Source organism: Microcebus murinus, chromosome 3 (genome assembly GCF_040939455.1).
Source record: "Microcebus murinus isolate Inina chromosome 3, M.murinus_Inina_mat1.0, whole genome shotgun sequence".
Classification (NCBI taxonomy): Eukaryota; Metazoa; Chordata; class Mammalia; order Primates; family Cheirogaleidae; genus Microcebus; species Microcebus murinus.
This window is the reverse complement of record NC_134106.1, coordinates 960,693-973,899: the sequence shown is the minus strand read 5'-3', so window position 1 is coordinate 973,899 and position 13,207 is coordinate 960,693. Positions and strand designations below refer to the sequence as shown.

The 13,207-nt window shown below is 57.1% G+C and overlaps 1 protein-coding gene across 10 annotated transcripts in view; it reads left to right on the top strand.

The window, feature by feature from the left end:
- Positions 1-12,835, top strand: part of MYT1L (myelin transcription factor 1 like) — a 462,697-nt gene extending 449,862 nt beyond the window's left edge. For 5 of the 10 annotated variants that reach the window (XM_076000516.1, XM_076000518.1, XM_076000513.1 and 2 more), the window contains exons 23-25: positions 2,527-2,636; positions 9,621-9,764; positions 10,044-12,835. In XM_076000516.1, coding sequence (XP_075856631.1) covers positions 2,527-2,636; positions 9,621-9,764; positions 10,044-10,184 — 395 coding nt within the window. In that variant the 3' untranslated portion in view covers positions 10,185-12,835. The remainder of the gene's footprint in view (positions 1-2,526; positions 2,637-9,620; positions 9,765-10,043) is intronic. The other 5 variants (XM_020288690.2, XM_076000519.1, XM_012763148.3 and 2 more) reach the window with 3 other exon arrangements.
- Positions 12,836-13,207: the final 372 nt, after the last annotated feature.

Sequence of the window (13,207 nt, the reverse complement as noted above, 5' to 3'; positions counted from 1 at the left end):
GGGGACCAGTCCCAAGAGCATGGAGGTCAGAGATGAGAGGCCGCAGGGGACCAGTCCCAAGAGCGTGGAGGTCAGAGATGAGAGGTCCAGAGGGGACCAGTCCCAAGAGCATGGAGGTCACAGATGAGAGGCCGCAGGGGACCAGTCCCAAGAGCATGGAGGTCAGAGATGAGAGGTCCAGAGGGGACCAGTCCCAAGAGCGTGGAGGTCAGAGATGAGAGGTGGCAGGGGACCAGTCCCAAGAGCGTGGAGGTCAGAGATGAGAGGTCGCAGGGGACCAGTCCCAAGAGCGTGGAGGTCAGAGATGAGAGGTCGCAGGGGACCAGTCCCAAGAGCGTGGAGGTCAGAGATGAGAGGTCCAGAGGGGACCAGTCCCAAGAGCATGGAGGTCAGAGATGAGAGGTCCAGAGGGGACCAGTCCCAAGAGCGTGGAGGTCAGAGATGAGAGGTCGCAGGGGACCAGTCCCAAGAGCGTGGAGGTCAGGGATGAGAGGTCGCAGGGGACCAGTCCCAAGAGCGTGGAGGTCAGGGATGAGAGGTCGCAGGGGACCAGTCCCAAGAGCGTGGAGGTCAGGGATGAGAGGTCGCAGGGGACCAGTCCCTAGAGCGTGGAGGTCAGGGATGAGAGGTCGCAGGGGACCAGTCCCAAGAGCGTGGAGGTCAGGGATGAGAGGTCGCAGGGGACCAGTCCCAAGAGCGTGGAGGTCAGAGATGAGAGGTCGCAGGGGACCAGTCCCAAGAGCGTGGAGGTCAGAGATGAGAGGTCCAGAGGGGACCAGTCCCAAGAGCGTGGAGGTCAGGGATGAGAGGTCGCAGGGGACCAGTCCCAAGAGCATGGAGGTCAGAGATGAGAGGTCGCAGGGTACCAGTCCCAAGACCTCCGTTGGATTTAAAGTGACAGGGACTCCATCAGAAAAGTTGGCTGCTCTGGCGGATGGGCTGGACAGGGAGGCCGGGTTGCTGGGCAGCTGAGACAGCAGACACTGCCCCAAATTCTTGGCATTGAGCACCCTGGCCCAGGGTCCTGGTGCGGATATTTCTACAGCCCTGCGCAAGACCCGCTCCCAGAGCGCCCACGGCAGCACCAGGGCCCTGGGGTTCCCATCTGGTCGCCTGCTCTGAAGAGTTTTCGTGCTCGCAATTTCTCAGAAGTTTGTGGCAAATCCCTGCTAAATGGGGCGTCGATTCATCATTCTGTTGCTTCACAACTCGGGATTTTTCTGCGTGGGATGTTCTCATCTTAGGGCAAGGCTTCTTCTTTCTCGTGTTTCACTGAGCACAGGGCCCGGGCCTGTCAGGCCGACCCGCCACTGTCCCTCTCTCTGGTCTTTCCCAGTCTGGGCAGGGGGAGTCTGGCCCCCTGGCTCCTGCAGGGTTCCGGATGCCCGAACCTCTGTCGCTGGTCCCCAGCAGCCCTTCTGGCTGCCAAGCTGGAAAATGGCGTCTGTCCCAGCGCCGTGGAGGCCGGGGCAGGTCGAGACCCCCGTGGGTTGGAGCAGGGGACCCTCCTGCGCTGTGTGACCAGGGGGATGGCAGTGGGGGGCACTTGTGTGTACGAAGACGCCACTCTTCCTCACTGTGCATGCTCTGGCTGTGGGAGCACAGGGCCGGAGTGAGGGAGGATCGGGCATGTGGGAGCACGGGGCCGGAGTGAGGGAGGATCAGGCGTGTGGAGCACAGGACCGGAGTGAGGGAGGATCGGGCGTGTGGAGCACGGGGCCGGAGTGAGGGAGGATCAGGCCTGTGGAGCACAGGGCCAGAGTGAGGGAGGACTCCACTCTCTGACCTGGGCAGTGTCCCGCAGCCAGCACCCAGCACGGCCAGCCGGGAGCCGGGGTTGCGATGTCCTTGCAAATGCAGCTGCGGCCACGCACCCGGCCACGCGGGGACTGAGCTGCGCACACTCTGAGGGGGCAGGGCCGGCAGTGCCCACCCAGTGGCTGCGCGGCCAGGCGCACGGCTGGGGCGGCGTCTTTCTGGCAGAGACTTACAGATTGGCGATTCTGTTAGTCATGTGCTTTTCCATCATTCAAAACGAGAGGCCTATTATGAGCTGAATGTCAAGTTTTCAGGGAGCCCTTTTGTGGCCTCGGCCTGCAGCCCGTCCCCAGGCCTTCTCCGCGGCAGCTCCGCAGCGGTCTCGGTGCTCGCCGGCTCCTGCCTGGTGCATTTCCTGCCGGAACCCGAGCTCGGGCAGCGCAGGGACTGCAGAGCCTGGTCTCAAGCCCGGGACATTTGCAGGGGCAGACGCCAGGCAGAGCGGGCGGGTCAGCTCGACAGAGTGGTCTCTGCCTGGCAGAGGGAGGGTCCGAGGCCCCATCAGGTACGGGGGCTTCTGTGTGTCTCGGCTGGTTTTACTTCTCTTTAGGTGCCTTAGGTGGGGACGGGGCAGTCCCAGATTGTGACTCTCACTTTTTTTTTTTTTTAATTTGAGCGTATGTTTGTCAAGCAAGTTCAACTAAAAATACAAAAAGAACAAAGAAAACTCCCAGACTGGTTCTAACAAACTACTGTTCGTCGTTGCAGGTATAGAGAACGATGAAGAGATCAAACAGTTAGATGAAGAGATCAAGGAGCTAAATGAGTCCAATTCCCAGATGGAAGCCGATATGATTAAACTCAGAACTCAGGTAACAGTGTTTGAAGCCCTCAACCCTACCGCAGCGCGGAGCCGGCTGCAGGAGGAGCCCCACGTCCTCGAGCCTTGCTCACGTTTCCTGCGACTTTTCACGTTATCACGTGGGTCTTCTGCACAGTAACGCCCGCGGCAGCATTTGCTGGGACAGAGCGGCCCTCGCCACCTGGTTTTCTGTGTGTATGCGTGCTCGCACACTCGTGTGTGTTGAATGAAACAGCACCTGTGTGTGGGCGTTCTCTGAGCATCACCGGTGCCTGCACAGGATGAGAGGTTTCCCTCCAAACGTTAGTCCCTCGTGTTACTTAATCGTCACCCTGCATGTGCAGTGGCCGCCCTGCTCCCCAGTGTCCGCAAGGGCCTGGCACTCAGGGCTGCTCGGTATCTGGGATTTTGCAAAGCTGCAGCCACAGACTGGGGCTGGGGAGCAGCAAGGCACGGGCTTCCCCTGCACCTGCTAAAGGTCCCTGACAGTGGCTTTGGGCAGGTAACCCGGGACCCCAAGGCCCTACCAGGTAAGTGTCCATCCACCTCATTTTACACGCACGGCATGTGTGACGTAGACAGGCAAGGTCTTTGGCCAGGCCACGGCCAGCCTTGCCTTGCTGCTTGGGGTTCCAGCACGCAGGGCCGGCCTGGGACATGAGCTTCCTGTCTGGCTAGCAGAGGGGTCCCTTTCCTGTTGTGAACACAGGTAAGGCGAGGCATTTCTATCCTCTTAGAAGTGAAGTCTCCTCTGGGAGGCCAAGGCAGGTGGATCGTTTGAGCTCAGGAGTTCGAAACCAGCCTGAGCAAGAGTAAGACCCCATCTCTACTATAGATAGAAACAAAGAAATTGGCCAACTAAAAAAACATAGAAAATATTAGCTGGGCATGGTGGTGCATGCCTGGAGACCCAGCTACTCGGGAGGCTGAGGCAGGAGGATCGCTTGAGCCCAGGAGATTGAGGTTGCTGTGAGCTAGGCTGATGCCACGGCACTCACTGTAGCCTGGGCAACAGAGTGAGACTCTGTCTCAAAAAAAAAAAAAAAAAAAGAAATGAAGTCTCTACCCTGACACCCCCAGCCCTGAGTGGCCTTGGACCAGCCCCTCCCCAGCTGCCCGGGTGTCCCGAGGGCTCCTGGGACACCCACCCAGCTTCTGTGTCCCCTCCGCTTGCCGAGATGGGGCCAGGGGACTCGAGAGAGAGGCAGGTGGCAGTGGTCACAGCCAAGGGACGGGGCCGTCTGCCAGGCAGCCTCCGGAGATGGGTACTCGTGTCACCCCGGCTCTGGGGGTAAGGCTGAGGGCAGCTCCGCTCTGCTCAGCCAGTGGGCTTCCACCCGGGAACACGGCTTCCCCAGGGCCCCGTGGGCACGCAGGAGGAGGCGGAGGGTGGAAACGCTCCACCAGGTGGCTGTCGAGGTGTCTCGAGGCCACCGTCCTCGCAGAGGGTGTCCATGCACTGGTCTCCCAGCCCTGTGGCCTCGGCCCTGGGCAGTGTGCAGGCCCGCGGGCGCAGGTTTGCCTGGCGGGCTCACGGCGCCCGTGGGCGTCTCCTTACAGCGCATCCAGCGCTGGGCTGGGGTGCAGTGACAGCGGCCGGCCTTTCTCCCCGCCGCGCCCACCGCCCCAGGCGGGAGGCCTGGCAGGGAGAGGACTCGAGGGCTCCAGGGCTCAGGAGCCGCCATCTCCGCTAGAGCTGGGGTGGCTAGTCGGCGAGGCTGTGTTTGGCGGGACAGCCAGAACAGCCGCCCTCGAGTTGCCCTGCTCATGAGGGAGGAAAGCCCGGACATTTTACTGTATTTCCGCCTGTGAACAGCACGTTTCTGGGCAGTCCCTGAGGACTCAAAATCCTCCGTCTGTCCAGGGAGTTCATTCCCTGCCCCTGCCCACGGGCACATTCCAGACTCCCCGGAAGGTTCCCTCCCACTTGGACCGTCCCTTGCTATTGGCCACTGGCCCCCGGCGGGCGCGGGCGGCTCGGCCTCCTCCCCTGCGCTGGGCGGAGCTTGCTCACCCGGCCCGAGCTGACGCGGAGCGTGTGGCCGCAGGACCCATGGGCTAGAAACACGCGGACTCCGCACCCGGCGCCCCGCCCGGGAGGCGCACCTGTTTGCGCTCTTTCCACCGGCTCCTTGTAGACGTCCGAGGGGACTGTCTGCACCTGAGGACGTCTAGTTAATCCAACACAGAACGTGGATTTTGACCAGGCCGGTGGCTCACGCCTGTAATCCCAGCACTTTGGGGAGGCGGAGGCAGGAGGATCAGTTGAGCCCATGATTCTAAGACCAGCCTGGTAACATAGCGAGACCCTCTTTCTACAAAACATGTTTTTTTAATTGATCATGCGTGGTGGTGCACCTGTAGTCCCAGCACTTTGGGAGGCTGGGATGGGAGGATCACTCGAGCCCAAGAGTTCGAGGCCGCAGTGAGCACAGAGGACACCACTGCACTCCAGCCCCGGTGGCAGAGTGAGACCCTGTCTCAAAAACAGTGCAAGGAATTTTAAGGGTTAACGTTTACTCCCACTGCCTTGGCCGATGAGGGAGGCGACTTTCCCAAATGTCCTGTGGGTGGCTTGTCTAAACCCAGGAGGGCAAGCCCCACGTCCTGAAATGGATGGGGACATGCGAGCCCAAGCTCTGCAGTCTCTGAGGTGGGCGGTGGGCTCCAGCCCCTACGGGGGTCTTGACAGTGGAAGGTGGCTGCTCCGGCCCCGCACCCCCGTGGGAGACAGCCTCGTCCTCCCATGAGTGCCTGCGCTTCTCTCTGCTTGGTGGGGGTTGGACTGGCGCCTCTCACACCCACATCCCTGCGGGAGCAGAGCAAAAAGGGGACGGAGCGAGCTTGTCCCTGTGCCTGAGAGCTGGGCCCTGCCCTCCTGGGCCACCCAGCAGCCGCCAGCTGCACCGACCCAGGGCTCTCGAGCTGCCCACCAGGGCCAGGCCAGAGACGGCCGTGAGTAGTGCCCGAGACGGGTAAGAGGTGCATCAGCGGCCGGGCACAGTGGCTCACGCGTGTGATCCTGGCTCTCTGGGAGGCCGAGGCAGGAGGATCATTTGAGCTCAAGAGTTCGAGACCAGCCTAAGCAAGAGTGAGACCCCCCTCTCTAATAAAAGAATAGAAAGAAATTAGCCAAACAACTAAAAATATATATAGAAAAAATTAGCCGGGCACAGTGGTGCATGCCTGTAAGTCCCAGCTACTTGGGAGGCTAAGGCAGGAGGATCCCTTGAGCTCAGGAGTGTGAGGTTGCTGTGAGAGAGGCTGACACCACAGCACTCTAGCCGGGCAACAGAGTGAGATTCTGTCTCAAAAAAAAAAAAAAAAAAAAAAAAAAAAGCGGCGCGTGAGCTGCAGGTGCAGCCTTGGAACAGATGAGGGCAGGACGTCCGTGCCACTCGGGGCCTGCGGCCCCACAGGCTGAGGAGCAGATCCAAGGCAGGTGAAGGGGGCCGCTGGAGCACTCTGAATTTCAGACACTCACCCGGGTGGGGCCTGCCATTCCCCGAGGAAGCGGTCGAGTGTCACCATCTCAAACCCAGACACACTCTTATTAAAACATCAAATGTTCAGGTCTCTGCCCAGCTGTGAGAATTTAACGTTAAGACAGGTGCGTTTTTGTTTGATTGGGTAGATGAGTTGGCCAATTTGGAATGTGTTTAAGCAGTATTCTGGGTCAAGTCAGTGCAACCAGTGCAATTTTTCTACATACCCCCATAAAAACCAGCGTTCTTACGCGCTACAGCTTGCTAGAAGGGGTCTGTGCCTGGCCCTGGACCTCACACAGCTCACATCAGAAACCCAGTGCCTGTCCCGTCTGCGCAGGCCCCAGCTAGTGACAGCCCGGCTCCAACAGAACGGCCTGGGTCTCTGAGCTGCCGTCTCCCCAGCCCGGTTCAGCGGGGTGCGGGGCAGCGAGCAGCTCCCAGTGCTGAGGCGGGGCCGGGACCCAGGTGGGGCACACCTGGCCCTTGACTCTGGATTCAGTGCACATCAGCAAACAGGACGACTTACTGCCCGACAGAGGCGCGAAGGGGACAGAATGCGCTTGTGGTCAGGGTCCCCAGGGCAGAAGTTCCCGCTCAGGCGGAGGGGAGTGAGGTCTGCTGGCCCGGGGTTGGGGGCCCACCTGCCTGGGGGGAGTGGTGGCGGGCGGGGCTCCTGCAGGCACAGGAAGCGGCAGCCGGAGCCAGAGGAGGAGGCTGGGGCTGCGTGGCTGTCGGGGTGGCCCACGGTGGGCTCAGCGAGGCTCCACGGTGCGGGCTTGGGTTGTTAGGGTACGAAAGGGAGCTAGCGTTTCCAGGCCAGACTTTAACAAGAAACCCCACAGCTTCTGCTTGGTGGCCCTGAGGGACCAGGGTGGGCACTGTGCTCACCACGGCCTCCGCCACGCGTGTCTGCACCTCTCGCCAGTGTGGACTGTTCTCCTGGGGCTGGAGTTCTCCATGTAATCCAGACTTGTGGTCCCGTGTCCATGTTCCCAGTCCTTTCCACACACGCGTGGGCAGCAGGCAGCTCTCCCCGCAAGGACACGGTCCTCGAGCTGCCCTCCTTCCGCCCCCACTGCTGGCGTCTGGAGCCCCTGGTCTCCTGCTTGTTCTGGAAACACGTCTCGCCGTCCCAGGTTCTCAGTCTGGACCAGGCACTGGCACACGTTTCCCTAGGGGGCCAGGGGGCAGGAGTTCTTGGCTGCTGGGCCGTGCGGCCTCTGCCCTGTCAGCTCTGCGGCATCTGAGAGTCACACACATGTACACGCGTGCTGGTTTGCCCAGTACAGCTTCATGGCACTGCAGTTTGAATTTAACATAGTTTTCATGTGTCACAAAATGTTATCTTTTCTGTTTTTCTAACCACTGAAAGATGCAAACACCATTCTTAGCTTTTACTGCCAGGCCGAGGCTGGGTCCCGGCAGAGTTCGTCGTACGGAGACACTCGGGGTCAGAGGGGAGGGGCGTGGCCCCGCGGTAGGACCTCGGGCTCGGCCCTGCACGCTGGTCCCTGCTGCTTGCGGGTTCCTGTCTCGGGAAGGGTCACACGGGCGCTGCTCACGGCAGCCTCACAGGCCGCCACCATTTCTAAAAGAGTCGAAACCAGAACGCTCCGTCCCAGGGACAGCCTCCCTCCGCCAGGAAAGTGGACGTTCCTCAAAACCTAGGCAGGGGTTCGTGCAGGGCCAACCTTCTCCCCTTCCCCGAGGCTGAGGACGGTGGGGGGAGGCCAGGGCACATCGCCGGTGACCAGCAGCCGCACTGCCAGCCCAGCCCTCCCGCCGAGTCCCGCGTGCTCCAGGCCACGAGCCCCTCCCCAAACACCTGCCTCAGAGACTTCCCAGACGCCAGGTGTGTGAGAACGTCTGGTGCCATCCACTGCGCTAGACTGGGGTTGTTTCGTTTTGTTTTGTTTTGTTTTTGAGACAGGTCTTGCTCTGTGGGCCGGCAGGCGTGTGGTGGTACCGTATAGCTCACTGCAGCCTCGAACTCCTGAGCCCAAGCAATCCTCCCGCCTCGGCCTCCGAGTAGCTGGGACTGCATTCACGTGCCACCATGGGCCTCCAGATTCTGGGTTCGAGGGGACCCCCACTCCCCCTTGCCCTGTTCCACATGCCCCTCCCCAGCCGGTCAGCCCCTCCTCAGAGGGCGCCTGGCCTCGGAAGGGCCGGGGAGACGCTCGCTCACGTCTCCGCTCTCGGCAGCCGTTTCTTGGCCACATGTGGCGCTCGGCTCCACGACGTGGCTCGGGTGACTCGCGTCAGTCTGGGCCCTACGGGGGTCAGAGGCCCCGGCATAGCGTGTCTCACCACAAGTGCTCTGCACATCTCTGAACGGGACACGTGTCAGGCGGGCGACGTCATTCCTGTCCTCCCGAGAACGACCCCAGGTTTGCCTGCGAGCCCGGCCAGGCTAAAGCTCCCCTTACGCCCAGATTGCCGGCACGCTCGGGAAAGTCAAACGCCAGGGAACGGGGGGCCGCGTGCGAGGGAGGAGCTTGGAGCCGAGCGCTTACTAGTGGGGGATTCAGATAATTGGGGCAAAAGGGGGTTCAGGTGGGAGGAGTGCGGCCGTGAGGCCTGGCACGCGTCCGGCAGTCCCGTCTGTGTGTCTCGAGTCGTTGCCCCTGCACTGGCCGGGCTTGCCGGGCTGCTTGTTCAGGACGTTGCAGTTTTCCGGGGCCGCAGAGCTGTGGCGCCGCGCACTCGTACGTCTGTGCGAGCCGCGTGCTTTGCTCACGCCGAGGGGAGTCAGTGCCGCGGGGGCCGTTCTGCTCTTGAGAAGGGCGAGGACTCGTCCAGCACAGCGGGCTGCCCAGCCACCGCCCCGGCCAGCGTGGGAGCTGTGGCACGCCCTCGGCCCGCGGAGATTCCCTAGCACAGGGAACGTTGCAGCCTCCTCGGAAGGGCCCGCACCTCTCAGTAGGGAACACAAGGCGGGGGAGAAAGCGATGCAAGGTGACAATGCTCAGATTCTCTCTGACGAGGGAGACAGGAAGCTGGGTGGGAAGCACGCTAGGCCTCTGTCCCTCACAGAATGACCAGAGCCGCTCAGGTAGACAGCAAGTGAAACGCCAGCCTGGTCCCTAGTGAGAAGACACGACACGCCCCACAAAGAGATCGCCATTTTTAGGGCTTATCTGTGCGGAATGAGATTCAGGCTGGGGAGGATAAGTATGAGCAGCAAGTCAGTAAAACGCCAACGCAAACAAACAAACAAGGCAGTCGCGCTAAGCCCGCAGAGCGCTGGAGGGCGCGAGGGCGGCGCCACGTGAGTGTCCGGGCACAGCAACACAAGAAACCTTAACAGCTGGGTGAAAGCCGACACAGCCCAGGACCCTAACGCGAACCCCCACTGCAGTCCAGGTGCCAAAGTTTCAGATGCGTCGACTCGAAAGCGTAAGAACCAGACCCGCGAAACGGCAGGCGCTCCACTCGGGGGCCGGTAGCCTCTGGTCTCGGGCCGCGAGCGCCGCCGCCTGTGTTACATGTCCCACGACTGTGCCTTGCAGATCACCACGATGGAGAGCAACCTGAAGACCATCGAGGAGGAGAACAAGGTGATCGAGCAGCAGAACGAGTCCCTCCTGCACGAGCTGGCCAGCCTGAGCCAGTCCCTGATCCACAGCCTGGCCAACATCCAGCTGCCCCACATGGTAAGTGAGGGAGGCTCTCGGAGTGCCGCCGGCGCCCTGGCGCAGAGGTCCTAGCGCTGCCGTGCTCGTGCTCCGCGGCCTTTGGCTGTGTGTGCTGCCACCCCAACCGTAGCGTGAGCGGCTAGAGCCGCTGGTGGGCTGCCCGCGGCTTGAGTGTGCTCGGATAGGCCTCTCCCACCACTCACCAGGGGCACGTGCGGTTAGACTATTTTATGCTTTTGTGAATATACTATTGAGAAAATAAAAGCTGTATATGAACTACTATTTAATATCTCGTAGGATCCAATCAATGAACAAAATTTTGATGCTTACGTGACTACTTTGACGGAAATGTATACAAATCAAGACCGTTATCAGAGTCCAGAAAATAAAGCCCTACTGGAAAATATAAAGCAGGCTGTGAGAGGAATTCAGGTCTGAACAGCTGCTCTAGTGATGAAACTCTTGCTTAATGAAAGGATGCCTCTTGTTTTTGCTGCTGTAACTTACCAGAAAGTGTTATATATTTATTTCTGTTTGGAACAGTGCTATGCTTACCAGACTTCATAATGATTTTATGTCTTGCTTTAAGGACAGTACCTGCAGAATAGTTTCAAACACATCCACATTTTGTATGTTTTCCATGTGAGCTGACATAGTGTGTTCTACCATGTAATGTTTATAGCTGCTATGTATGCACATTTGGGGGTATATATATTTCTGAAGAGGTAAGCTGATCAAAATAAATAGAGTGTAAATTCTTTTTAATGCTTTAGTGATTAAATGTTTTAGTATTTTGAACTGAAATGGACAAAAAAAAAAAACAGCTTTGAATGACCATGTCGTGGCCCTGAAGCCACTTTTTAGACATTATCGTTTTGCCTCATGTTGGAGGACTTCATGGGATTTAAGAGCTACATTTTGTGTGCATATTGTTTCATAGCAAGAATTGGTTGCAAAAAAATGCTTTATTTTTGAACAATGCTTGGAAATATTATGTGATTTTTTTGTTTGTTTGTTTTAGGAGGATGGTGTTTGGTGGGGGCAATAAATGAGGTTTTTTGCATTCCAAGGAAATGGCATATGGATTAACTGTAAGAAATGAAATAAGTAATTTATTGTAAGACAACATCAAGCCATGGAAACTTGGCAGAAGATTCAAAGCAGCTTAAACAGCACTTTTAAATTAACTCCTAAACATTACATGGTGTGACTATGGAAACGTCAGTTCAGACAGGAGCTTGTCAGAGGTGGACCCCACGAAGATTTCCTTTTCCTTGTCAATAAACTTTGGAACAAGCTTCTCGTGCCCCTAGAGCCCGCTGCCCTCTGAGCTGCCTGCCCCGGCGGGGCAGCTCGCCGAGCAGAGCCTGCGTGTTTTCAGTTTAAGCTAAAAGATCGTTTAAGCGCGTTCTCTTCCCCTTCTCACTTTTAAGAATCATTATTGTCGTTAATCTTATGATTTGAGGGGTAAAGGCAAATGGTTTGTGAGAGTTCTGGTTACTGGACTGAATTTTCTGCTGGACCTGGTGAAAAAGCAGCTCAGTAAACCCCCTTGACTTTGGCGAGCGTCTGGCCCCACTGAGAGTCCTCCCACGTGGGGTCCGTGTCCCTCCCCCGGGAGACCGGTGACCACAGAGCACTTGCGTGGCCTGTCACTTGATTACCGTGACCTATTCTAAGAATGAATGCAATCAGATCTTAAAAGTTACCTAAATATACTTCAGCACTTTTTTGCTTTACACTAGATCATCTTAGACTTGTTTGTACCCCGAGGCCGGACTGCGTTGCTCGCGGCGACCGCGCCGTCTGTCTGCATAAGACCACTCCCGACTGCGCCTCCTCCTGAGTAGTCCCTTGATGGTGTGTTGTGTTCCTGGCGTTGACTTGGTTTACATTTGATAGCATCTCTTCCTTCCATGTCTTGATGTTATGCAGGAAGTACAGAAGTACTTTAAAATTTTGTTATGAAATAAAAAAAAAAAAGATGGGTTTTGTAAAAATAAAAAAAAAAATATTTTTAGCAGAACAGGACTTACAGGGTCATTGTCCCCACAATGTGCCAGTCGACTATTTGCACTTACCTTGTCCTATATATCCGTACGGAGGTGTGCAATTCCTGTGTCAGCAGCCTTGTGACACTGAACCTGGGTGGAGTCGAGGAGCCCACGGCTGATCCATGATGTTGGGAAGAGAGGACTACAGGGATCTGACGACAAATATTCTGATACAATATCAACCTCGGTATATATATATATGTATAAATATATGTATATCCCAGCGGCACTTTATACTGCTCACTGTACAAACGCTTACAGTTTTCCACGAGGACTTCACTGACAGCTGGGAAAAGATGATGTAATTACCGGGCCTCGGCGGAACCCGGCCCGCTCAGCCCCTCTCTGTTGCTATCGGTTGCAGCTGCCATGCTCAGAATTGCCTTCGAGAGGTGAAGCAAGGTGCTTGCAGTCACCCGGGGCCGCCCCCGAGGCCCAGGGCCCCGCCCCGCCCGGGCCCCGCCCATGACAGCATCTGCATTCCCCACGCGTCGTGTCTGCAGCTTCTTTGCAATATAGTAACGCTTTTAGTAGAGTACTAGGTAGCTTCGGTTTTGGGTTCTTACTGTTATCACCTATGTACAATGGAAAGGGATCTTAAGCACAAATCTGCTGCTCATCTAGCGTCGGTACATAATATCAAATCAAAAGTTATCTGTGACTATTATATAGGGATCACAAAAGTGTCACATATTAGAATGCTGACCTTTCATATGGAATTATTGTGAGTCATCAGAGTTTATTTATTATAACTTATTGTTCATATTCATTTCTAAGTTAATTTAAGTAATCATTTATTAAGACAGAATTTTGTATAAACTATTTATTGTGCTCTCTGTGGAACTGAAGTTTGATTTATTTTTGTACTACACGGCATGGGTTTGTTGACACTTTAATTTTGCTATAAATGTGTGGAATCACAAGTTGCTGTGATACTTCATTTTTAAATTGTGAACTTTGTACAAATTTTGTCATGCTGGATGTTAACACATCTTACTCTAAATAAAAAAGGTGTTGCCACATTTGTAGCACGAAGGATCTCTAACCAGGGTCCGCCTCTTCACTTGGGTCTGGGAGTCGCCGTCCGTCGGGGCCCCCCAGGATCCCTGCGGGGCGTCTCGCCCAAACTTGGCTGCTTTTGTCGCGGCCCTCCCTGGTCGAGGCGCGGCTCTGGCCCGCAAGGTGCCACTCGGTACTGACTGTTTGGAAACCCCCTGGGTGCCTGGGCCTCCCACAGGCTCCTGTGGCCTCATGCGCTGTCCCTCCCGCTCCTGCCCGAGAGAGACAGCAGACAGGACGCTGTGCCTCTCCACGCGGTCCCTGGCCATGCGCCTCCCGCCGGCCACAGTCCACCACCACGCCCGAGACGGCCGCTTGTTACCCAACACGCTGCTAGTACCCGGTGTC